The sequence below is a fragment of the Phascolarctos cinereus genome, unplaced genomic scaffold, assembly GCF_003287225.1.
Source record: "Phascolarctos cinereus isolate Bilbo 61053 unplaced genomic scaffold, phaCin_HiC Scaffold_4;HRSCAF=312, whole genome shotgun sequence".
NCBI lineage: Eukaryota > Metazoa > Chordata > Mammalia > Diprotodontia > Phascolarctidae > Phascolarctos > Phascolarctos cinereus.
In genome coordinates this window covers 683,197,400-683,220,093 of record NW_027555847.1, presented here as the reverse complement: position 1 = coordinate 683,220,093, position 22,694 = coordinate 683,197,400, and the positions used below count along the sequence as shown (strand labels likewise).

At 44.3% G+C, this 22,694-nt stretch overlaps 1 protein-coding gene across 14 annotated transcripts in view; it reads left to right on the top strand.

The window, feature by feature from the left end:
* EVI5L (ecotropic viral integration site 5 like) overlaps positions 1-22,694 on the top strand; it is a 65,643-nt gene that overhangs the window by 23,569 nt on the left and 19,380 nt on the right. For 9 of the 14 annotated variants that reach the window (XR_002322634.2, XM_020978103.2, XM_078154222.1 and 6 more), the window contains 10 exons: positions 2,238-2,462; positions 2,787-2,861; positions 3,645-3,770; positions 5,536-5,679; positions 6,024-6,113; positions 7,758-7,855; positions 8,008-8,068; positions 13,292-13,345; positions 14,930-14,962; positions 17,345-17,485. Coding sequence is in view for 13 of the 14 variants with exons in the window: in XM_020978103.2 (XP_020833762.1) it covers positions 2,238-2,462; positions 2,787-2,861; positions 3,645-3,770; positions 5,536-5,679; positions 6,024-6,113; positions 7,758-7,855; positions 8,008-8,068; positions 13,292-13,345; positions 14,930-14,962; positions 17,345-17,485 (1,047 nt within the window). In the remaining variant the exon portion in view is untranslated. Of the gene's footprint in view, positions 1-491; positions 594-1,173; positions 1,257-2,237; positions 2,463-2,786; positions 2,862-3,644; positions 3,771-5,535; positions 5,680-6,023; positions 6,114-7,757; positions 7,856-8,007; positions 8,069-13,291; positions 13,346-14,929; positions 14,963-17,344; positions 17,486-22,694 lie in introns of all 14 variants that reach the window. The other 5 variants (XM_020978107.2, XM_078154223.1, XM_078154226.1 and 2 more) reach the window with 4 other exon arrangements.

Below are 22,694 nucleotides of genomic sequence, written 5' to 3'. Positions count from 1 at the left end.
AAACAAGAGTTCAGGAAAGAGACTGTGACTATTCTGAACAGATAGATCTGAGAGTTATCTGCATGGAACTGATAATTAAACCCTTAAGAGTCAAAAAGGTTGTTGAGGAAGTATAGAGAGAAAGGAGGAGAAGTCCCAGGACAGAGCCTTGGGGTGCACCCAGTATTAAGGGGCATTGCATGGGTGCAGAACTGGCAAAAAGAGACTGAAAAGGAGTGGTGAGCCAAGTAAGAGATTCAGGAGAGAGTAGCATCCTGAAGATCCATGCAGAAGTAGAGGGTGGTCAGCAGTGTATACAGCAGCAGAGAAGTCAAGGAGGAATCAGAAGGCATTGACTAGCCCTATATAGCTAAAGAACATTCATTCAGTATCAACTTAGTGGAAGTACCCGTAGTGTTATGCTGCGAAGCTCTGCCCTCTGCCTTGTTCTGGTCTATATTGTATCAGCAGCTTAGCTGAAAGCATAGATAGCATGCTTACCAAATTTGCAGATGACATCAAAATGGAAAGGAAAGCCTAATATCTGGGATGACAGAATGAGGATCCAGAAAGGGCTTGCCTGACCAGAACGCTGTGAGCTGAATCTTAACAAGGTAAAATTTATTAGGGGTAAGTGTTAAGTCCTATATTTAGATTTTTTTCCCCAAATCAGCTGTTCAAGTACAAGATGGGAGGAGATTTCTGAATGTCAGTTCATGTGAAAAAGACTTGGGTGTTTTTAGTTGACTGCAAGCTGAGTATATAGAATTCAGTAGTGTGGCATAAGGCACAAAAGGCTAATGCAGTCTGAAGTACAAGGCCTAAAACAGAGATGATAATCCGCTTCTGAAGCATTGTATTTAGTTTTGGATGCCACAGTTTAAGAGACTGAAGCGATAGAACCTGTCTAAAATATTAGAATCACAGAACTTCAGAACCGGAAGGGACCTGAGCAGCCATCTGATACCACCCATGCTCAGAAGAGTCTCCCAAATAGACAGGTGGAACCCCTGCCTCTGCTTGGCGCTTTCCAGAGAGGGGAGCCCACCGGCTCCCAGGGCAGCCCACCCCACTTCTGGAAAGCCCGGCTCCCAGGGCAGCCCACCGCACTTCTGGAACGCCCGGGCTATCAGGAGGGTTTTCTTGACGGTCAGCCGAAGTTCCCTTTTTGTAACTTCCACCCATTGCTCCTAGCTCTGTCCTCTGGGGCCACGCAGGACAAGTCTAATCCTTCTTCCACGTGGCAGCTTTTCAAGTCAAGGAAAGTGGCCAGAATGGTGAGAACCCTTAAAACCGTATTTGTGTGCAGATCTGGTGAAGAGCCCAGCTTCTAGAAAAGAGTATTTGGTGGGGAGGTATGTAGGTATTTGAAGAGCTCCCCTGAAAGAAAGATCAGACTTCTTGAGTGGGCAGAACCAAGACAGGTGGGGTAGAAGGCACAAGGAGGCACATTTTAGCTGAAGGTGAGAGTTTTCCATCAACTAGTGCTGCCCCGAAACGATGAGATGCGACCTTCATACGCGAGTTAATATGAGCAGAGACTGGATGACCTTGTTGTGCAGGGGATTCATGCTGTAGATAAGGCTTCCCCAGATGACCTCTGAGGGCCCTTCTGATTCTGAGATTCTGTGATTCTAGTGGGAGGTGAAATGAGAATGCTGGGCTGGGGTCAGACTGTACGAGGCCTTGATTGACGTCTATGAGAGTGTAGTCTGCTCAGTAGACGGGAACCACTGAGAGTGTTTGAGCAGGGAGGTGACTCGTGCCAAAAGCCCCGTTTTAAAAGAAGTGGCTTAGTTTAGTGGAGCCTCAGATTCAGGAAGGCCTGGATTTACGTCCCACTTCTGCCGTGTGCTGGCTCTTTGACCCTGGGCCTCTGCCCTTTCACTTGTTCGCTTGTCCTCCCAGGCAGCTGGCTAAGGGTCAAGTCAGTAAGCACCTGCTATGAGGCAAGCATTGTAGAGAAGGTGCTGCCTTGTATTGATGGAAGAAGTTCCTCACAGGGAGCCCCCTACCCTGATGAAACCACAGGTGTAGTCCCCCCCCCAAAAAAGTCTGGCATTGTGGTGTGTAGTATTGAGTGGAGCAGGGAAAGATTAGACCTGGGGACACCAATGCAGAACTACTCTTTTGCCTCCATACCCCATTGTTCCCAAGCTGAGCTGTTGAGCCTTAAGCTTCTTTTCTCTGCTAAAATGAGAGAGGACCAGAAACCCCATTGCAGCCTACCCCATCACTTTGGGTCTTCTGCTCCCCAGGAGCTGATCCGGAAAGGCATTCCTCACCACTTCCGCGCCATAGTGTGGCAGCTTCTCTGCAGTGCCACAGACATGCCGGTGAAGAACCAGTACTCAGAACTGCTCAAAATGTCTTCTCCCTGTGAGAAACTGATCCGTCGAGACATTGCACGTACCTACCCTGAGCATGAGTTCTTCAAGGGGCAGGACAGTCTGGGCCAGGAGGTCCTCTTCAACGTCATGAAGGTAAAGGTCTCCTTGGGGATCATTTCTTCCACAGAAATCTCGGGAGTCAGCTTTCTGGCCCCTCACTTCCTTCAAAATCTCACTGAGAAGAGATTTATTTTTTTCGGTATATGGCCATAAGTCTGGGATACTGAGTCATGGGAGGTAGCTGGTTTCCAGTGTCTGTTTTTAATCACTCTTTCAGGAAGATCCTGAAGCTCTTATATCTTATGTCTTGATTTTCTTATAGCCCAAGCTGACTTCTGCAGAAGGAATCAGTAGTCTCTGCTCCCCAGTTCCCGGGGCTGCTGGCGGATGCATTGTTACTATTCTCTTCTCTTCCAGGCTTACTCCCTGGTGGACAGAGAGGTGGGCTACTGTCAAGGCAGCGCTTTCATCGTTGGCCTGCTTCTAATGCAGGTTAGTGGCCTGGCCCCTGAACCCATGGCAGCTGACTACTCTGCTCTCCCCTTGTTAGATACATCACGTGTGTATCTCTCACCCTGGGAATCCCTGGCTTCTGTCGTTATTTTATTTAGTTGTTTGGCTTCACTGGGGTGGAGTGGTAGAAGCATTTGGCTGTATTGTGTTAGTGCTTCTATCCTATTGATGGTGGCCCCAGAGAACTACCCTGTTTGTCCACTTCTACATTCTTTGATGGAAACACAGGCTGAGCATCAATAGCACGTGGAGACACGATATGGCACTGAGCTGGTCCCTGTGTAAGAATTTTCTGACTTGTGCAATCTAGTGGAAGGACGGAGGGTGGAAATGCCAAATAGCAGTCATTCTTTCTCTGTCCTCTTCCAGGGGCTTGAAGGTAACTTAGGATGGGCATTTTGGAGGCAGTGTTGAGGGGAGAATCTGAAGGAGGGGTCGGCCCCATTGGGCCGTAGGAAACTCTTCTGGGTGAGAAAGAAGGGCTAGCAGTAGGACCGGGAACAAAAACGTGGAAAAAATAAACACTCTAGTATTTGGAAGGCAGACCGTAGGAAGTCATAGCTCTGTGTCTGCCTTTTGGGTACTCAATAACTAGCTTGATCGGCACAAGTGATGTTAAATATAGCTCTTCTCTGCCCCTGTGTGCTAGCAGAGGCCCAGTGAGGGATATGAGAAGCATAGGACATTACCCCTATCTGTGAGCAACCTCTAATCTTGTCTGGAACCCAGTTCAATACAGTGTCTTTCTCCTTTTCACCCTAGATGCCTGAGGAGGAGGCATTCTGTGTATTTGTGCGGTTGATGCAGGAATATCGTCTACGGGAACTTTTTAAGCCTAGCATGGCTGAGCTGGGGCTCTGTATATACCAGTTTGAGTACATGTTACAGGTGAGGTCTGGGACATAAACTGGGGTGATTTGTCTTTTTGGTGAAGGTCAAATCCTTGATTCTGATGTTTTTTCGGTTACATTAAGCCCTATTAGCTGAATCCTTCACCAACTCAAGAACAGCCTGCCCGGGTGTCCCATGTAAGAAAGGCCCCAATCTGAGCACCAGGCTCATGAAAATCCAGGAGGATTCAGATAACTACTGAGAAGCCAAAGTTGCTTCCCCTGCCTTCCTGGATCTTAGGCTTTCCTGTCCTTGTTTCTGGAAGTTCTTTAAGGATTACAGAATTTAGAGTGAAGGAAGTACTTGAAACTCTGTCTCTTGTCCATGTCAGATTGTGTGGCCTGGCTTCATCATGTAGGGAAACCTTACCTGTGAGTTAACTATACCTTCTCTGTTCTGTCTCCCTTTTCTCCTCTATTCCTCCTTTTTTTGGCAACATGCTGTAAAAAACAGCTTTTCTGAAGGAAGTTACTTTGAGGAGGTGCCTTACTGTGAAGTATACACCTCTGTATTGCTTTGAGCCTTTTCTTTCTCCCTTAGAAGGGAGTCTGACTCTGCCTGACCCTGGTTTCCAAAGCCTTTTGAAAGGGAGACACTGGACTGGGTTGATTGAGGAAATGCCCAGAGTGATGGTTCTTTACTGTGTCTCTTTAGGAAACAAGGTTAAAAAATATGGGGGGGGGGGGAGAAGAGAGAGAGAGAGAGAGAGAATGACCCAGACGTTCCTCCTCCCCTCCCTTCCACTCTGTTTCTATGTGTAACAGGGAAAAATGTCTACCCGCCTCTGCTTATTAAAGTCGAGCTGGCAGACGTCTTTGTTTATAAATAGCAGCCCCCACCCTGCTCATGGCTGCTAGACAGAGCTGTGTAAGTCGGCCCATTCAGGAAGCCAGATGCAGGTGGAGTGGGCTATTGGGCCCCCTCAGGAGCAAGGAGAATAAGGTGAAGGGAGAAGGAAAGGCCTTACCATAATCTCTCTTCCTGTCCCAAGGAGTAGCATTAGAGATGGTTCTGAGAAAAAAGAAAGATTCTGTTGATCCAGGTGTCTGAACAGCCTAGGCTTCTGGTGTTCCAGTTACATCTGGCCTCTAAAGTTGATTTCCATTTCTTCCCCTTAATAAAAAAACTACTTTATCCTTTGTCCTCTCTACCAGGAATGTTATGATTTTTAGGTCAGTTAACCAAGAAGTTCTAAAGCTGAGTATGTAACGCAGTGTTATCCTAGGAGTCAGAAAGCTCCTCATCTGGGAGGAAGTCTGCAAAGGTGACGGGGGAATGGAGGGGGGCAGATGATTGGAGCACTAGACTGACTCTGCTTCTAGCTCCAACAAAGATACCCTGGAGGGCCCTAACAATTTCCTAATGCCCTGCTCCATCTTTCCCTCCTTTGGCATCTAATTTCCCGAAAATCTATGATTAAGGATAGGAATGTGACAAGAGGATATATGTCATGTAATGGGAAGGAAGGAAGGACCATGGGAAGAGAAGGATAAATTTAAACATGTAACATTAGAAAGAGGTATATGGAATTGATATGCCCAAAGGGTTTTGGGTAGAAAGAATAAGAACTGATGTAGAAGCCTAAGGAAGTTGGGTACTAACTGGAACACGAGCTATGCTGATGATGGAGTGGCTAAAACGTGTTTATACAGGGCTAATGATTGAGCTCTGATTGGGGTCAGGGTGGGTTGTATTAGAGTTCTGTCTTGGGGAAACTGTGGGGAGCGCTGGGACTTCTCTTGTCTTCTTTATTTTCTGGCAGGAGCAGCTTCCAGACTTGAATATCCACTTTCGATCCCAGAGCTTCCATACCTCCATGTATGCCTCATCCTGGTTCCTCACACTCTTCCTCACAACCTTCCCCTTGCCGATTGCCACCAGAGTCTTCGACATCTTTATGTATGAGGTGAGGGCTAAGGTTCAGTGGGACTGGGTGAAGGGGAGAAATCAGAGTGACCTAGATCAGTGTCAATAGGCCCTAAAATAACAGCTCAGTTCTCTTCTTTGCTAACTAATTCATGATTTTCTCTTTTTCTCTTGAGTTTCTCTACCCTTGCTATGCTTGCCATCTTCTGCTCCTTTTTTTTTGGTCTTTTTCCAACTTAATACCATCTTTTCCCCCCATCCTGCTTCTACCTGATTGACATTTCAAATGTAACAGAGACCTAGGACCTAGACCTAGGTGAGAAATAGGTGGAGCCAGCATCTCTGGCTCTCATTGTAAAAACAGGCAACTTCTTCCTGTTGCAGGGACTGGAAATTGTGTTCCGGGTGGGTCTGGCCCTGCTGCAGGTGAACCAGATGGAGTTGATGCAGCTGGACATGGAGGGCATGTCACAAGTGAGTGGGAGGAGGGAGTAACTGTGAGCCTTATGCAGACAAGATTCACATTTTACACCTAGAAAATTTATTAAAATGAGGCAGGAACCTGGCTTAGGAGAAAGGAGGAATTAGATCATCCCCAAGACTTTTTCTTTTTAACATATCTAGGAATCTGAAGGCTATTTCAGAGACCTTCCTGGTGGAGGTAGTGAACAAATAACTGAAGGAGGAGCAAGAGAAAATGAATTTGCTAGTCAGGCCATTCTTGGCATACAGGGCAAGAAGGGAATGCAGAGGGCATAGAAAAGGAGGGTAGAACACATTGTTCTGTCTTCTGCCTCCAGCTTGGGTTCCCTGAAGCCACATGCTGCAGAATGTGCTTTACAGTAAATTAGAATAATCAAATAGACGTGGCATTGGCCATGGTTTCTGTCTTGGATGGCCTAGCCAATAGGTCAGACCCAGGAGAAAGAGAATCAACAATCCTGGGACAGAGCCTTATTGGGGGAAGAGGTTGATTTTCCACCTCTCGCCCCCCTCCACTCCCCCCAATGTTTCCCAGCTGGTGTTTCAGGGAAGAATACACAAAGGCAGCAGTTGTGTCCACAGACACAGGGGGATCCGTTGTATTCAGCCTGAGAGGCCAGCTTGTGGTGGAAGAACAGGAGCCAATCTCCTTGAATCCCCTTCCCTCCCCCACCTCCTGTTGCCAGCCTGCCCTAAGCTGTGCTGGGCTTTTTAACCCTTTTGATGGGGGCTATAGGGGCCCCAAGGCTCTTCTTCTCAGTGCCCTGCCATCTCAAGGACTAGATGACTAGATGACTTTGGGGGAGGAATGTTCTCCTTCTCAAATCCCAGCTCACTCTAGCTTTCTTTAAGACAAAGTTCGTCCCTCTTTGCTTCAAGGCTCTTTCCAGGTGTATGCTATCTCAGATTTCTACTTTGCTCAATTTAACTTTGATTCAGTTAAACATTTGAGCTCCTGTGGTATGCCCAGTACTACCCTTAGGTACTTCCAGCCTTTTGCCTTGTCTCCTTCATGCCTTCCTCCTTTGTGAGAGCCTTTTTCTCAGTGTGCCTACCTACCCCTTTTTTTGCTTTATCTTCCTCCTGATGTCTTGTGTTTGAAAAATTTGGCTCTCAGCCTAAAGGAAGCTTTAGAGAGCTATAGGAACCTGGAGTAATCTGACTAGCCTTATCATTCTTTCTTCTACATTTCTTTTCCCTCTCAAACTTAGACAATCAGTTGTTTGGGTTCTTTGTGGATCTTGGTCTCTTGAAGGACAGATTCTTTCATACTGTGTCTTAAATCAGCCCTGATCCAGAGAATAGCTGGATTGAGTGATAATCTTGGGTTTGGGGAACTGGAAAGGGGAGGAATTAGGATGCTGTCTGCCATTAACCTTCTAGGGTGGTGGCTTGTTTTTGTGTGGTCCCAGCAAGTTAAGAATAGCTTTTACATTGGCAATAAAGTTTTATTGTGTTAAAAAAAATGTATAAAAGCCATTCTTAGCTGCCCACTGGCTGAAATCGCAGACCCCTTGCTCTAGAGAAACAGGAGGTATCGGTAGGGGTTGGGGGTGACTGGTGACTATTACTCTAAAGGGACCCTGAGGGGTTCCATGGTGGGAGGGGTAGCTGTGACTGGGTGTGTCTCCACAGTACTTCCAAAAGGTGATACCCCATCAGTTTGATAGCTGTCCTGACAAGCTGATTCTCAAGGCCTACCAGGTCAAGTACAATCCCAAGAAGATGAAAAGGTCAGTGTGTGGGACTCTCAATCCTTGGGGAGTAGTTGGGGTGGGCCAGGAGCTCCTAATCAGGAGTTTCTCAGAAAGAAATGAGGTGCAACAGGAGGGGTAGAAGAGGGGATGCTTGACTAGAACTGAACTGGAGTTGTCTTTCTTTATAGGTTGGAGAAGGAATATGCTGCCATTAAAAACAAAGAGATGGAGGAGCAGATAGAGATAAAAGTAAGTTCTTGACCCCTAGGATTATTCCTTTCCACCCCAAATTGAGCCTTACCTAGCAGTTCTCCCCCTGTGGTGGCATTGATTTTTCTTTGATGTAGGGATCAACCCCAGTCATTTGATCAGTAGACCTTGGGAGGAGAGATAAAAATGCCAAGGGTTGGAAATATTTCTAGCACCTCAGTGACTGAGACTGCTCCTCTTCCTTCTTCTTTGTCATGTGTCAATGTCCTGTGTAAACCATGAAGTAACAGCCTGCCCCTAGTTGGAGATTACCAAAGCACTTCAAGATCTGCAATAGTTCTATTCTCTCTTAGAGTCCCCGTTTCCCACTAACTCAGGGGTCAGAAACCTCTATAGCCCAGTAGGGCTGAGGAAAGGCCCCGGCAGACCTGTCATAGAGGGAGGGGAGAAAGGTTAACCTGGGGGAAAAGGAGATAAGAACAGCATGATGTGGTCCAAAAAGCTCACTTCATCTTAGACTGTGCTGAGGGACATAGGATCCAGAACAGAGGAGGGGATCATTCTCCTGTCCTTGGCCCTGGCCAGCCCCAGCTACAGGATCACAGTCAGCTCTGGGCATCACATTTTAGGAAGGACGTTGACAGACTGGAGTGCAGCCAGAGTGAGTCCAGGCCACCATGATGGTTCAGGGCCTAGAAGGCTAGGCCACTTAAGAGTTGTCTGAAGGAACTGAAATGAGTTTAGAGGAAGAAAGATCGGGAGGGAAGCAGGACAGCTGTTTTCAAGTTGTTGAAGAGCTTTCATGTGTAAGATGGCTTTGGACATGCTCTGCTTGGCTCCAGAGTGCAAAACTAGGAATAGTAAGAGGAAGTTACAAAGAGGCAGTCTTAGGCTCAGGGCAGGAAAACCTGCCTAAAAGAGCTGTCCAAATGATAAGGGGTTTGCCTTGAAGTATAGTATGTTCCCCATCGCAGCAAGTTTTCAAAGAAAGAATAGATAACCATCAGTTGGGGATATTGTAGAAGCGGTGGGACCTTCCAACTCTGGGATTCTGTGCTGGTAGTAACAAAGTGCTCCTCGTTGGCACCTCTACCTTAGGTTGTCCATCAGCTCTGTGCCCTCACCCCTGTTACAGCTGCCAAACTGATCAGCCTTTCATTAGAGGGCACCCCTGGCCCAGCTCTTAGTTACAAAGATAATGATGATTTTTGCATGTTTCTATAGGGCTTTACAAAAATGAATCTACATATATTCTCTCATTTGGTACTCTCACCAAGACTGTGAGTTAGGTAGGTTACAAAGTATATTATCTGCATTTGGAAGATGAGGAAACTGAGAACCCCAGAAATAAAAACTTGCCTGAATTCATTCTGTTACTTACTAGTCATATGACCCTGCCAATCCAGTGATTCAGTGAGTTTGTGAAAAAGGAAATGACCTGCCTAAGGTTTCACAGCAGGTAAATGTCAGGAACAGGACTTGAACCTAGCTCTGACGCTAAACCCAGAACTTTGACTACTATACTATAGCTTCTCCTTTTATTCATTCATTTGTTCATTGCTTAATAATTATTTATTAAGTGCCTACTGTGTGCTAATCATTGCACTTAGTGCTGGAGATACAAAAAGAGGCAAAAGACAGCCCTGGTGACCACTCTCTAGTAAGGAGATTCCTAGTGGACTAAGGGTCAGGCAGCTAGGTGGTGCAGTTAGAGCACCAGGCCTGGAGTTAGGAAGATATGAGTTCAAATCTGGCCTCAAATATTTACTAGCTGTGTGACCCTGGGCAAGTCACTTCACCCTGCCTCAGTTTCTTCATCTATAAAATGAACTGGAGAAGGAAATGACAAACCACTCCAGTATCTCTGCCAAAAAACAAAACAAAACAAAAAAAAAACCCAAACAAACTAAACAAAACACCGAAAGAAAAAAAAAAGAAAAGAAATCCCCAGCTGGGGTCATGAGGAGTCAAACGTGACTGAAACGACTGAACAACACCACTAGGATAAGGGATTGGACTAGATGACCTTTAAGGTCATCTCTTCTACCCCTGGGATTTTGTGACTAGGACGTAGGTTTAAACTAAAGCAGAAAGGTCAATTTAACCATGAGTTAGAATTGGTGACCAAGGAGGCTTTGAAATCTCCTGAGTTCATGAAAGGACCCTCCATACTGTTGATTTGGTAGTGGTAGAATAAGCTCTGCTTTAGGACAGGTAGATGGTCTAATTGAGCAGGGTAACTCACCCCTCATTCACATAATCCCTCACATTTGGGAAGGAATAAGAGTCAGGGAAAGAGAGATGGCAACGGAAGCCTTAGCTTCCTCATCTGGAACTACGACTTCCTTGACCAGCTTCTTGGGAGGATTCTGGGAGAACACTTTGTAAACCCTAAAGCATTATATAAATGTCAGCTGTTTTTCTTCATGTAATAAGCTTTTTTACATGATGTTTTGCTAAGTCACATTTGACCAAACTGCCCAGTTGCAGCTTTCAAAATAAGCCCTTTTTTCTGCATGGAGCAAAAGCAGAGGCTAAGAAAATGAAAGGAAGATGTTCTTATAATATCTGTCATCTGTGGGAAGGTGTATAGTGATCAAAAATATTGAAGACATATGATGAAAGTATGAAAAGGGAATGATTTTTAAATCTGAGAATCAAAACCAAGTTTTCACCAGTGCAAATACTTGCCATAATGCAGCAAAGGCTCTCTGGTTTATTCATTTACTCACCTGGTCTGTGAAACAGTTCCTTGGCTCCACTCTTCATCAGTTGGAGACGTTTAAAGCCCACTCACCCTTTCTCTCCTCAAACCACTTTTTTTCTGGCCAAGTAGAGACAGGTCTTGGAACCTACTTTCTTGGGGGATGTCCCCCTTGGATACTACAAATTTGAGTCCCAGCTTTGTGGGGTCTCAGGGAGGTAGTTGCCAAGGAAGGTGTGAGTGATTTTTACCAGCTGCTGCAGTAGACAGATACATATGTGTATACATATATATAGACATATACATACATGTATGTAGACCTATATACATGTATATTCCTGAAGTTCATACATTCATTTGTTTATACATCGTATACATTTATACATTCATTCTTCGCAAAACCACCCCAGGTCCATCACCAATAGTAATAACTTACGCTTATAAAGCACTTTTTAGATTCTTTTAAAAATCGCTATCACATGTATTATCTCTTTTGACCCACATAGAAACCCTTGAGGTATAGTAGTTAAAAAAAAAATCTCTGAACTAGGAATCCAAAAAACTGATTTATGTAGTGTGTGCTCTGGTGCTCAGGAGCCATGTGTCTTTGGCCAAATCATTTATTATAGCTGAGCCTTAGTTTCCTCACCTGTGAAATGGAGACGAAGCCTGCACTACCTAACTTAGGCATATCTTGCTCAGATGAGAGCATGTGTGTGTGTGGAAGTGCTTTGAAAGTGTAAGGAACTAGACAGGTATGTTTATTATTATCTCCCTTTTAAAGATGAGAAAACTGAGGCACCGAAGTGAGAGTGATTTGCTTAAAATCACCTAGCCACTAAAGGGTAGAGCCAGGATTACTGATCTCGGGTCATTGTCTGTACCATGATACCCCATTGCTTTTATCTCTTAGATGCAAAGGAGGAGGAAGGATCAGCCTCCTTTCCCTCTCCCCTTCAGTTTCTGTAGATACTTTCTCAGCTTGTGGCTTCTTTTCTCCTTTGGGGCTGCTTGGTGTGAGGAGAAGGGTACACAAGTATGATTTGTCCAGGATTGCAAACCTACTGAGCGAGGACTCTGTTTGGGGGTCATATGTAGTAGCATTTTAATCCTATCTGCAGCCCTTTTCAAGTTAACTCCTGCCACCCCTATCTACGGAGGGAATGCATATTTATCTCAGTGAGCAAAATGGGAATGGGAAAGTCTATTTACTGATGTGTACATGTGGGCTTATATTTCCATGCCAAATAGAAACAACGTTTTATTATTCCTAGTTTGGATTTATCAATGCCAATGTAGCCTTCCATTAGGACACAGGGTTGAGAATTGATAATAATTTAGCTCTTTGACCTTTCTTTTTGTCTTATATCTCATCCTTTTCATCCTTCAAATTATTTTTGACTGGTCTTTTTCTGAGTTCTTCATGTGCTTCTGAAATTATGGGAATCTGAGAAGACCACAAGAGTGTTATAGAATATGGTCAGGAACTCGTTCAGGAAGAGGGTGCTCTTCTTTTCCCTCAGCTTTTCCCCACAGGGCTGGAAAGTGCACTGTGGGACTAGACCAGCCGAGAACACGGATTCAGACTCAGGGCTCCAGACGGGTAGAATGCGAAGTGCATCAGAGCAGGAGTCAAGAGACCTAGGACTGTGGGCCTGTGGACCTTTGAGCAAGTTCAAGGTCATGGTCTCTTTGGGCCCTCTAGTCCTAAAAGGGAAGGGGCAGTTTTGTGAATCTTAGTGTAGAAATAAAAAAACAGCCAACATTTATTAAATGTCTGAGCTAGTCCCTGGAGGTCCAGGGGAGTGGGTAGAGAGTCCCTTGCCTTCAAGAAGCTGCTCATCTATGCTCCTGGAAGGACTATAACATGTATCAGACAAATATGATACAAGGAAAAGTGAAGAGTGAGAGAGACCGACAACTGAGGAACTCAGCAACAGTATCATAGAGCACGAGATGCGTGAGCTGAGCCTTGAAGGAAGACAGAGAGGTAGGGAGCTGAGGAGGGCACCGTCCAAGCATCCGCAGACAGCTCATGTGAATGATGGAGATGGAGAGTGTTCTTGCTAATTGATCTCTGAATTAAACTGTCTCACTTTTTTAACTGAATGAAAGTTTTTTCCAGAAAAAACCATAGCCATTTGAAAATGAATCAGGGCTATATTTTTCTAAAGTTGTGCAGGATTTCTTTACCCAGAGTCCAGGAACCTGTTTGGAGGTGGGGGGGGAACCAAAACTTTTAACAAACCTATTTCAGTATAATTGGTTTCCTTTGTAAGCTTGTGTATTTTGTTTTATTCATTTAAAAATATTTAGCAGTCCATAGGCTTTACCAGACAGCCTACCAGAGGGGTCCAGGACACACAGAAAGGTTCTGAATCCATGGAATAGACCAGTAGTCTGTCTGGCAGAAATTTTAGGTCAGGACCTTAAAAGGAGATGGAGCCTTCAGAAGAAAATTAGATGATGACCTAGATTAACCACAGGGAATTTGGGGTGGGATCAGGGGAAGGAATCCACTCTAATGTGTTCTCTGCTATCCCTCCCTTGGTGTATAGAGGCTACGGACAGAGAACCGGCTCCTGAAGCAGCGGATTGAGACCCTAGAGAAGGTGAGGAGCGTCCCTGTCCGCCTCCAGCAGCTCTCCCTTTTCCAGAGGGACCTTAGTCCCCAGAAAGCCTCACCTGGCATCCTAAGCTACCTGCGCCCTCCCCTTTGAGCTCTCTGGAGGCTGGGTTATCCAGTTCCATTTCTTGAGGATCCCATCTCCTTTTATTGCTGCATTGCTGAGACCACCTTTGTGGTGGAGGGGACAGTCATTACCCTGAACTGAATGTTGCCCTGTGTCCTGCAAGACCAAGGCCTAGGGTCTGAGTGACCATGTCCTGTAGGCAGCACTTCATGTTGGTTTGTGACAGAGTTCCCACTGTCTTTCACTGTCAGTGATGCTGTGATTTGTATTGTGATATAAAATGAGACTGTGATATAACTTCACTGGTGCTTGAGTGGCATTGTAATTAACCCTTTGGGTTGGTTATGCCATAACTGTTACTGTAAATACCATGATCTATATATAGACATAGAGCAAGATAGATAAGCATAGATATATAAACATATGTAGGTGTGTACATGTATATGTGTGTATATATATGTATACACACACATACACACATATGGAGATAAAGAGAGGGAGAGAGAGTGAGAGAGAGAGAGAGAGAGAGAGAGAGAGAGAGAGAGAGAGAGATAATGCTTCCCTAAATGATGCTAAAACTTCTATCTCAATTAGATTAGGGGTATAGTTGATGTTTTAATTGGATTGCCATGTAATTAGGTGACAATATGCCCAGCACCATAACTTTGACAATTCAATAAATGCTTATTTAAACTATACCACTGCTACTAACAGATTGAAAAACTCCATAGCTTTGATGGTATTAAAAGAGAAGGTGGAGGGGTAGGTCTATGGTGGAGGGGCGTCATAGGCCAATGACCTTCTTCCTCTCCCAGCCTACATTCAAAAGTACCCCTACAGAAGGGCTGAGAAGAGCAACTGGGCCCAGGCTTGCTGTGGACACAACTAGGAACCTTTTCCCTCTTTGATCACTTTGCTAGAGACAGGGAACTTCATTAAGATTCTGTTTTCTTTGTCACATAGCCCAGAGATATGTCGTGATGTGCCAGGGTTTTTTTTTTGGGGGGGGGTATACATGAGGACAAAACAAGAAAAGTAAAACTCTCAAATATTATTTTAAAAAGTAAGAAACTTACATAGAGAATAAAAAATTCCTTCTGTTACTATAGTTATTCTATTTTGTCACACAAGAGAACCTCTTGAAATAATCCGTGAACAAATATGATCAAGCTGGAAAACAAGGGGGTGGCATTGGATAGAAAGCAGCTGCCCTGCTATTCCTACTTCATCAGACACTCCCGTGTACCATATCCTCCCTTCCCCAGTTGCTACCATGTATATTTCTATGGAATTGAAGTAGTGTTGGCCTTGGTTGTCTTCTGGATTCCTGCCTATGGCCTCTGGTCCTCAGCCTGTTCTTTCTACCTTGCTTCTAGCTCTAGTCTACTGTGCTAGTAACTGCTGGTTATTGTCGTGTTTTTCTTCTCTCCCCTTCCCCACATCCCATCCCTTCTGCTCTACCTCTCCCCCCTTTCGGGATCTCCTCCCTGTGGGTTTCGGTAGGAGAGTGCTGCTCTGGCTGATAGGTTAATCCAGGTACAGTACTTTTTTTTTTCTTCCTACCCATCTTTGATTTTCATTCTGCACTCCATGCTTCTTCCCTTCTGCCAACGCCTAACTCTCTAGTGGTTGCAGCCATTTCTTGGGTTTGTGTGTATGTGAGCAGCTCTCTGGGGGAGAATCAGGAAATGTTCCCATATAAAGGATGGGGGAGGAGGTGGGTTTCACGCAGTGCATGTATTAAGTGTCTCCCCAATTCTAACCAATGGTCATTTGTGGAGTTATTGGGTGCATGATGATGTATTTTTCAGAGTTTCCTGTAGTGATTGTGTGTGTGTGTGTGTGTGTGTGTGTGTGTGTGTGTGTGTGTGTGTCTGTGTCTGTGTATCTGGGGAGAGAGATAGTTTTCCCTTCTTGAGATATGTACATGTTGGGGGTGGGGGAGATAGGAAGGAGGGAGGGATAGAGAAGAAGGGTTCCTCTGCAGGATAAGTATTGTGTGTGTGTATGTGTGTACCTGAATCACTACTCTGTTTCCTCAGCCTGCCCTCTGTCCTCCCATCACAAATATAAAATGCTTCTTATGCCAGTGTTTGGCTTCTAATCTAACTCACCTACCTGTTTCACTGAATCATCTTTTCCAGAAACTTTCTGCATTGAGCCTGGATGAGAAAGTCTATATTTGTTCTTGTTTTTTATGAGGTTGGCTGGGGTGACAGCAGTGTGGTCGTATAATAGACTTATAGAATGGTGGAGTCTTTAGAAAGGACCATTGGGAGTCACCTAGTTCAATTTCCCACACATCCAGTGAAGGAATCTCTTCAAGAAAATGTCCTTGAACTGTGTTTTTGTTCCCGTCAACAGGCTACCTTAGATAAATTTTATCAGCCAGGATAAATTGCCCAAGAGCTAGGGATCCAATAAAATGTATGGATCTGTTTTGCTATCTGCTCCTTCACCTGCCCACCCCCATCCCTATTTCTAAGCCCTTAAAACATTCATTTATTTGCCATACAAGACATAAGGGAAGAAATGATGATCCAGACTGGGACAGGGAAGTGACCTCATGTCTGATATGATTTATATAAACTATAGAATCCTGGAGACCAAGCTGCTAGCCCAGTTTCTCTGTAGCTTCACTTGTGGCTGGATTTTAAATTTCTCAAAGACTAGGAGTGTATCTTCATTTTTATAACCCTTTCAGAATCCTTGTTCTTAGGTACACAATAAATGTCTAGTAAGTAGAATTATTGATGCAGCTTGGGATAACGGAAAGAGCTTTGGATCATGTATCAGGAGACCTAGGGGCCAATCTCAGCTCTTTCCACTGAATTGCTTTGTGATCTTGGGCAAGTCACTGAGGTGCCTTTCAGCTCTTGGTCTATGTTTCCAAGACTTGTTGGGGCCTCAGTTGCTTTGGTCAGTTGGGCAAACATTTAAGTGCTTCCTTACTGCTTCTAAAAGACTATGATTTCAGCACTGTAGATACTCCCTCTACTGATGCAGATTACAACCTCTCCATGCCTTACCAGTCTTTATTATGAGTTGCTGTGGCCATAAAAAAGAAAAGAAGAAAAACTCATGGCCTGCCCGCTAACCTTCTTATATTGAACCTCTTTGACTTGAGCCATGTTGGTGCCTTGATGAAAGACGTGGTCTGTTGCTTGGTTTAGGAGCTGCCAGAGCTTTTGCTCTGCTTGTGTAACCTTCGAGAACCTAGTCACCTGATCTCTGTGTCATCTATGCCTTATCATCTGTAAAATGAGGAGGGTGAACTAGATCATCTCTCAACTTTCCTCTCCGTTATTTCATATGATCCTCATAGCACCCTATGAGAGAAGCCTTGCCACAAAGCAGCAGTCCTGAGGTTGGTGAGGGGCTTCAACATGCTGCTTTACTGACTGTAGTTCCCTGCATTCCCCTGAGGATCCAGAAGAACAGAACCTTTCCTGTTAACAGAGTTAAACGGGCAGGACAGAATTCCTGTTGGCCTGCAGGTGGAGCATTTGAGCCGCAGAGTGTTTGTTCATTTTTTTAATACGGGCACAGCCAGGCCCCTAAGAGGAATAATAGAAGTACCAAGAGGATTAGGATCTTGGGATTCTAGGCTCCTGCAAACTTGACTTGTCTCCTTCCCCACTCCTGCTAGTTTGCTGCTTCTCTTTGGCCTTTCTCACAAAGCTCTTGATTACTACCTTTTCTCCCTCTCTTTTCTTACTCCTTCACCATCTCCCAGCGCCTCATCATGAAGCCTAACCACCCTGCCCGTGTCCAGCACCCTTCTTGTCTCACATCGCCTCTTGGATCCCAGACTCCATCTTTGTGTGGCATGGGGTGGGAACCAAGAATCGGGAAGGGTAGGCTGGGAGGCAGCAGCATGAAGAATCCCTGTATGACTGGACCTCCCTTCTCCTTTAGGGGCAGGTCACCCGAGCCCAAGAGGCTGAGGAGAACTATGTCATCAAAAGGGAGTTAGCTGTGGTGAAACAACAGTGCAGCTCAGCCACTGAGAACCTCCAAAAGGCTCAGAGTACCATCCGGCAGCTCCAGGAGCAGCAGGTAAGCCCCTCATGCCATACCTGGACAGGGAGGAAAAGGGACCCAAGGGGATGCTAGCACTACCCTGGGCAAGCCGGCCCTCCTCAAGGCTGTTTGTGACGTATTTGGGCTGTGTCCCTCTGGGCCAAATATACCAAAAGGAGGTAGATACAGGGAGAAAGCAATGATGCAAATAACCCAGAGGTGCTGTCGAATCCTAGCTGAGAACAAAAAACTCTTGAATTTGGATTCAGATAGCTTGGGCTCAGATCCCATCTCTGCTGCTCGCTAAGTAGCGTGACAGAGTGGGTCGAGTGTGGAACTTGGGCAGGCAGGCAGGCAACAGCATTTATTAAGCACCAGCTATGTGCCAAGCCTTGGGCTAAGTGCTAGGATCACCAAAGGGAAAAAAAAGGCAAAAGACAGCCTCTGCTTTTAAGGAGCTCCTAGTCTAAGGGGGGAGACAACATGAAAACAAGTATGTAAAAATGAGATATCGTTGTCAGCAAGAACTAGATGCAAATCCTAACTCACATATTCACTAGCTATGTGATCCTGGGCAAGCCATTTAAACTCTGAGCCTCAGTTTCCTCATCTGTAGAGTAGGGATGAGAATAGCACCCCTCACACACACACAAGGTTGTGAGGCTCAAATAGCATAATGCATGTCAAGCATTTGCAAACTTTAAAGCATTATAGAACTGTGGCCTCTTATTATCTATGTGACCTCAAACAAGGACCCGCATCTCTGTCAACCTCAGTTTGCTCATCAATTAAATGAGGATAACAGGGTCTGTACTCTGTCCCTCCTAGGATTGTTATAAGAAAAGTGCTTTTCAAACCTCACAACATAAACTGTTACTGATTGGAGAAGTCACTCCACCTCTCTTAGGCTCCATTTCTTCATCTGTAAGATGAGAGACTTGGCCTGCAGTTCTTGTTACAGGGCCTTGCAGCTCTCAATCTAGAGGACTGTTAGATTGGAGCTGGGGTAGCTGGAAGAGGAGGGAGGGGGAGAGACTGACCTTCCCAAGGAAAATGGCTTGGCTGTCTCAGGACACACATGAGAGCTGTGTTGTGATCCCACATCTAGCCAGATGAACTTGAACAAATGGCTTTACCCCCTCTGAAGAATAAGTGTAGTAGTCTAGATGCTCTCCAAGGGTCGTTCTCACACTAGCATTTCATGGCGCAACAAATCAGGTAGACTCAGTGGGTAAAGTGCTGAACCTGGAATCAGGAAGACCTTGGTTCAAGTCCTGTCTCAGATGCTCCCTGGCTGTGTGACTTGGGCAAATCATTTAACCTCTGTCTGCCTCAGTTTTCTCATCTATAAAATGAGGATTGTTATAGCACCTACCTCCTATGGTTGTTGCAAAGATAAAATGAGATAATTTTTGGAAAGCACTTTGCAAACCTTAAAGCACAATGTAAGTGCTCAATAAGATAGTTAATAAGAAACCTGTACGTGGGCTAGGAAGCCATGGAAAACTAGTCTGAGCTATCACTACACACACGCAATGGCCAGCAATTGATTGTGTCCCCCACTCCCTCCAGCTCAAGGAAACCTGAGTCTACACCAGACAAGTATAATCATTCCCCATAGGAGCTCTTATAACCCCTTTGCATCCAAGAGGCTACATGGCAGAGAGAATTTTTTTTTTCACAGTGAGCTGAACAGCATACACAAGAATTATCTTCTTAACCCCCAAAGTCCTATAGCAGCATGGAGATACCCTAGGTTACCAAGGTTACTGGGGAAGCAGTTCCTGTGGAGAAGGGACCAGCCATCCCATCAGCTACTAACTGACCACTACTCCAAGGCAGGCAAGCCAGCCTAACTGAAACAGCGTGGCACCCTAGGGAAGAGATGGGAGGCATGTGCCAAGCAAATCAAATCACACCCTTCCCTTCAGACTCCAGTGAAGATAGCCCAGGACCCTATACCCAAGAGCCTTGGTAACATCAGTGCCCTCCAGACCATCATTTTCACTTCCAGCCCAGCTCTAGAGCTATCACTGTGGAGGGAAAGCAGTAACTGAGGAAAGGGGACCCTATTTCTTCCCCACTATCAACACCAACTGCCTCTAATAGGCAGGTCAACCCAAGATCCTCAGGAGTGGCAGCAACCCTAGACCACTGATTCTGCTTCTTCCCAACACTGCCCCCAGCCCCTCAGCCGTCATCCTGGGAAGCAGCCCCTATGGAGATGTGACCTGACAGGTGCTTCAGCAAATGTGCATCGCCCCCTCCTCAACAACCACAACCCCTGCCTATCAGGGAAAGAAAGTTTCACCGCCAGAGTCCTTGGCACTGTCAAATGGTTCTACACTGAAAACGGATGTGATTTTATCAGTAGAAATGAGATTAAAGAAGATGCAATACTATCTGCTTTGTTATCATACCCTAAGGACCATGGGTCCTTTCCATCTGACTTGCAGCTAGAATTTTCTATGTATTTAATTTCCCCCATTTGAATATGAACAGGGACTGGATTTTTCTGTTTATATTTCCAGCATTAGCACAGTGCTTTGCACGTATTAAGTACTTTAAAAATGCTTTTTCATTCATTAATTTAAAGGCTGTGTCAACAGAACATAAGCTCTGACATCTACTTACCCTGGAAAGGCATTAACTACCTACCGTCTAACTTCCAGGGACCAACCTGGTTAAGTTCAGAGAGGCTTATTACCAGTAGATTGGCTGCCTGATAATGAATCCTTTTGCCATGACAACCCATGAAATGACAAAAAATTTTTAAATGTCCCCCAGTACCATGTGGCCTCCTTCTACTCCTTCAGTGACAGAACGGTGGAAAGGAGAGAAGATGCTAAGAATCACACAGTTTTTAGACCATCTATAAACATTAACTTAGCTATTGGTATTTTAAATGTGAAATCCTTGTCCGGTGACTAGCAAGTAGATACACTACTGAAAGGACTAAATCAAATCAATTTTTACTTTCTTGCCAAAAATGAATCCAGAAGACAAAGGAAGTAGCAGTTAGATGGAAAGATAGCTCATAGGTTCTCCTTAGGTATATAAAAAAGTTAGGTGTACAAAAACAATAAGGAACATTGTTTCATGAGATATTTGACCTCTTATATTGTACTCATGATAAACATTTGCAAGAAGATATTAAGATAATTATAGTTTATGTATCAACATATATTGATGAAATAGAAAAAAATTATCAACTCAATAAGAATTTCCCTTCAATTAATTTTCATATATTTTCATGCCTTGTAACTTTAGTGCTAAGTGGGCATGGGAGACATAGAAAAAAAATTTTAAAGTAAGAAAGGAAAGCAGCCAAAGGGTTATAATACAGAAGTCACATAATAATATCACAAATACTTTCTTTGAGAAGAGAGTCAGGAAATAGTAAACAAGCTGAATGCCAAATAGCATTGCAAAAATGGAATTGATTATATTTTAACGGACAGAAAACAATAGGTTACCTGTGTGGGAGTTATTTCCAAGCCAGCTGTGTGTACAGCCAGACTGTTAATTTGTTAGAGCAAAGATCAAAATCAGCACCACATTAAAAGAAAGAAAAAATGAGATGATAAAACACATTTGGGCCAAGTCTAATCTGACTTAACTAAATGAGCTGTTGATATGGAAAATTAATAAATTAATAATAAAAAATTAGAGAGTAGACATCAACAGTGGCTGTCGCTATTCCTTAAGAAGTTTAACTGATGTAAATCAGTTACCACAGCAAGGACAGCAAGAGGCTCCCTCAACCAGCAAACCTTAATTTCTCTGCCAGGCAAAGAAGGGTTATACCTCAGAGCAATGTCTCCTTAAAATCTAAACTCATTCATAAAGTCATACAGAGGAAGAACAGTATTGTTTCATAAAACAAGAAGAAGCAGTGAAAAGAAAAGCATGTTTACAGGAAACTTGGTGAGAAGTTGAATGAAACCAATCATAATGAGAACATTTAAGTATGAAATCTGAAGGAAGAAAATGAATGGGCGAAAAGCGGAAAAAACCTGTTAAGATTTCTATCTTTAACTCTTCTTTAGTGGTAGTGGAATGAGCACACTTGGGCTATTGATATCACAGTCCCTAATTACATGAATTACTACATGAGGAAGCAGAAATGACACCAAAAACAAAGGCAGAAAGAACAGTTAGACTAGAAGTGTATACAAAGGATGTCTATGCAGGAGGTGATACAATTTTGAAGGTATTGAGAGACTGATCTTCAGGTTGTCTAAAAGGACAGATATAAAAGGCTTGGGGAAAATGTTGGGCTTTATTACCTCAAAAAAGGCATCTGAGAAAATAGTGGTAACTCTCTACCTGTGTTACCAGTTCTACAAAACTGTAGGAGAAGAATCTATACAAACATCAAGAGAATCCTTAAAGATTTGAAAAGGGAGCAGTCTTTCACCAATGAAATTTTCTAGACTACATCTTTACAGTTGACTAAGTGGTCACTGAGCACATGTGCCCACATATACATACAGTGTAAATGACCAGAATTGACAGTAGAAAATATAAAGTCACACGTCTTATTGTTTGACCCGGTACCACAAAATGCCACCTGAAAGGTCCCACTCCAACATTCTAGCTCCCGTGCTTATGTCAAACTCATTCAAGTTTCCTTAAAAGATGTAACAGTGAGATTTCTCTGTTCATACCTCTGATGATTAATGTCAAATGATGCATGAAACAAGACCACATGATCACCAGAGTGTTTGAAATCATTATGGAGAACATCCAGCACAGAGTTCCATTGGAAGAGGGGGTCATTCTATGTGGTTCGAGCCTCTACATGTCCTTGTTGCAGATGACATTGTTCCCATTTCATCGAACCCCAAGACATTTGGGCATCAGCGAGAGAATCACTTGAGTGTTCAGCTTGATCCATATCCGGACAGGAAAAACTAAGTAGATGAAGAGTACCTATTGTCCAGACAATGCTGTATAGTTGTATGGACAATCCATAGAGCTGGCCCATCAGTACATAGGCCTTGGACAAACCCTGTGGATGGACCATGAACTGGGCCCAGATTTGAACAAGAGGAGGGGAGCAGTCTGGAATGCCTTTGGAAAAAAGTGCAGTGCTTAGAATGACTCAAAGCTTTTTCCTGAGACAAAGGCCCATCATTGTAACATCATTATTCCTCTGCTGCTGCTGTGTGGCAGTGAATCACGGAACACCACAGTCTCCAAAGAATTAAAGTTGAAGGTCACCCAGAGGGCAGTAGAATGG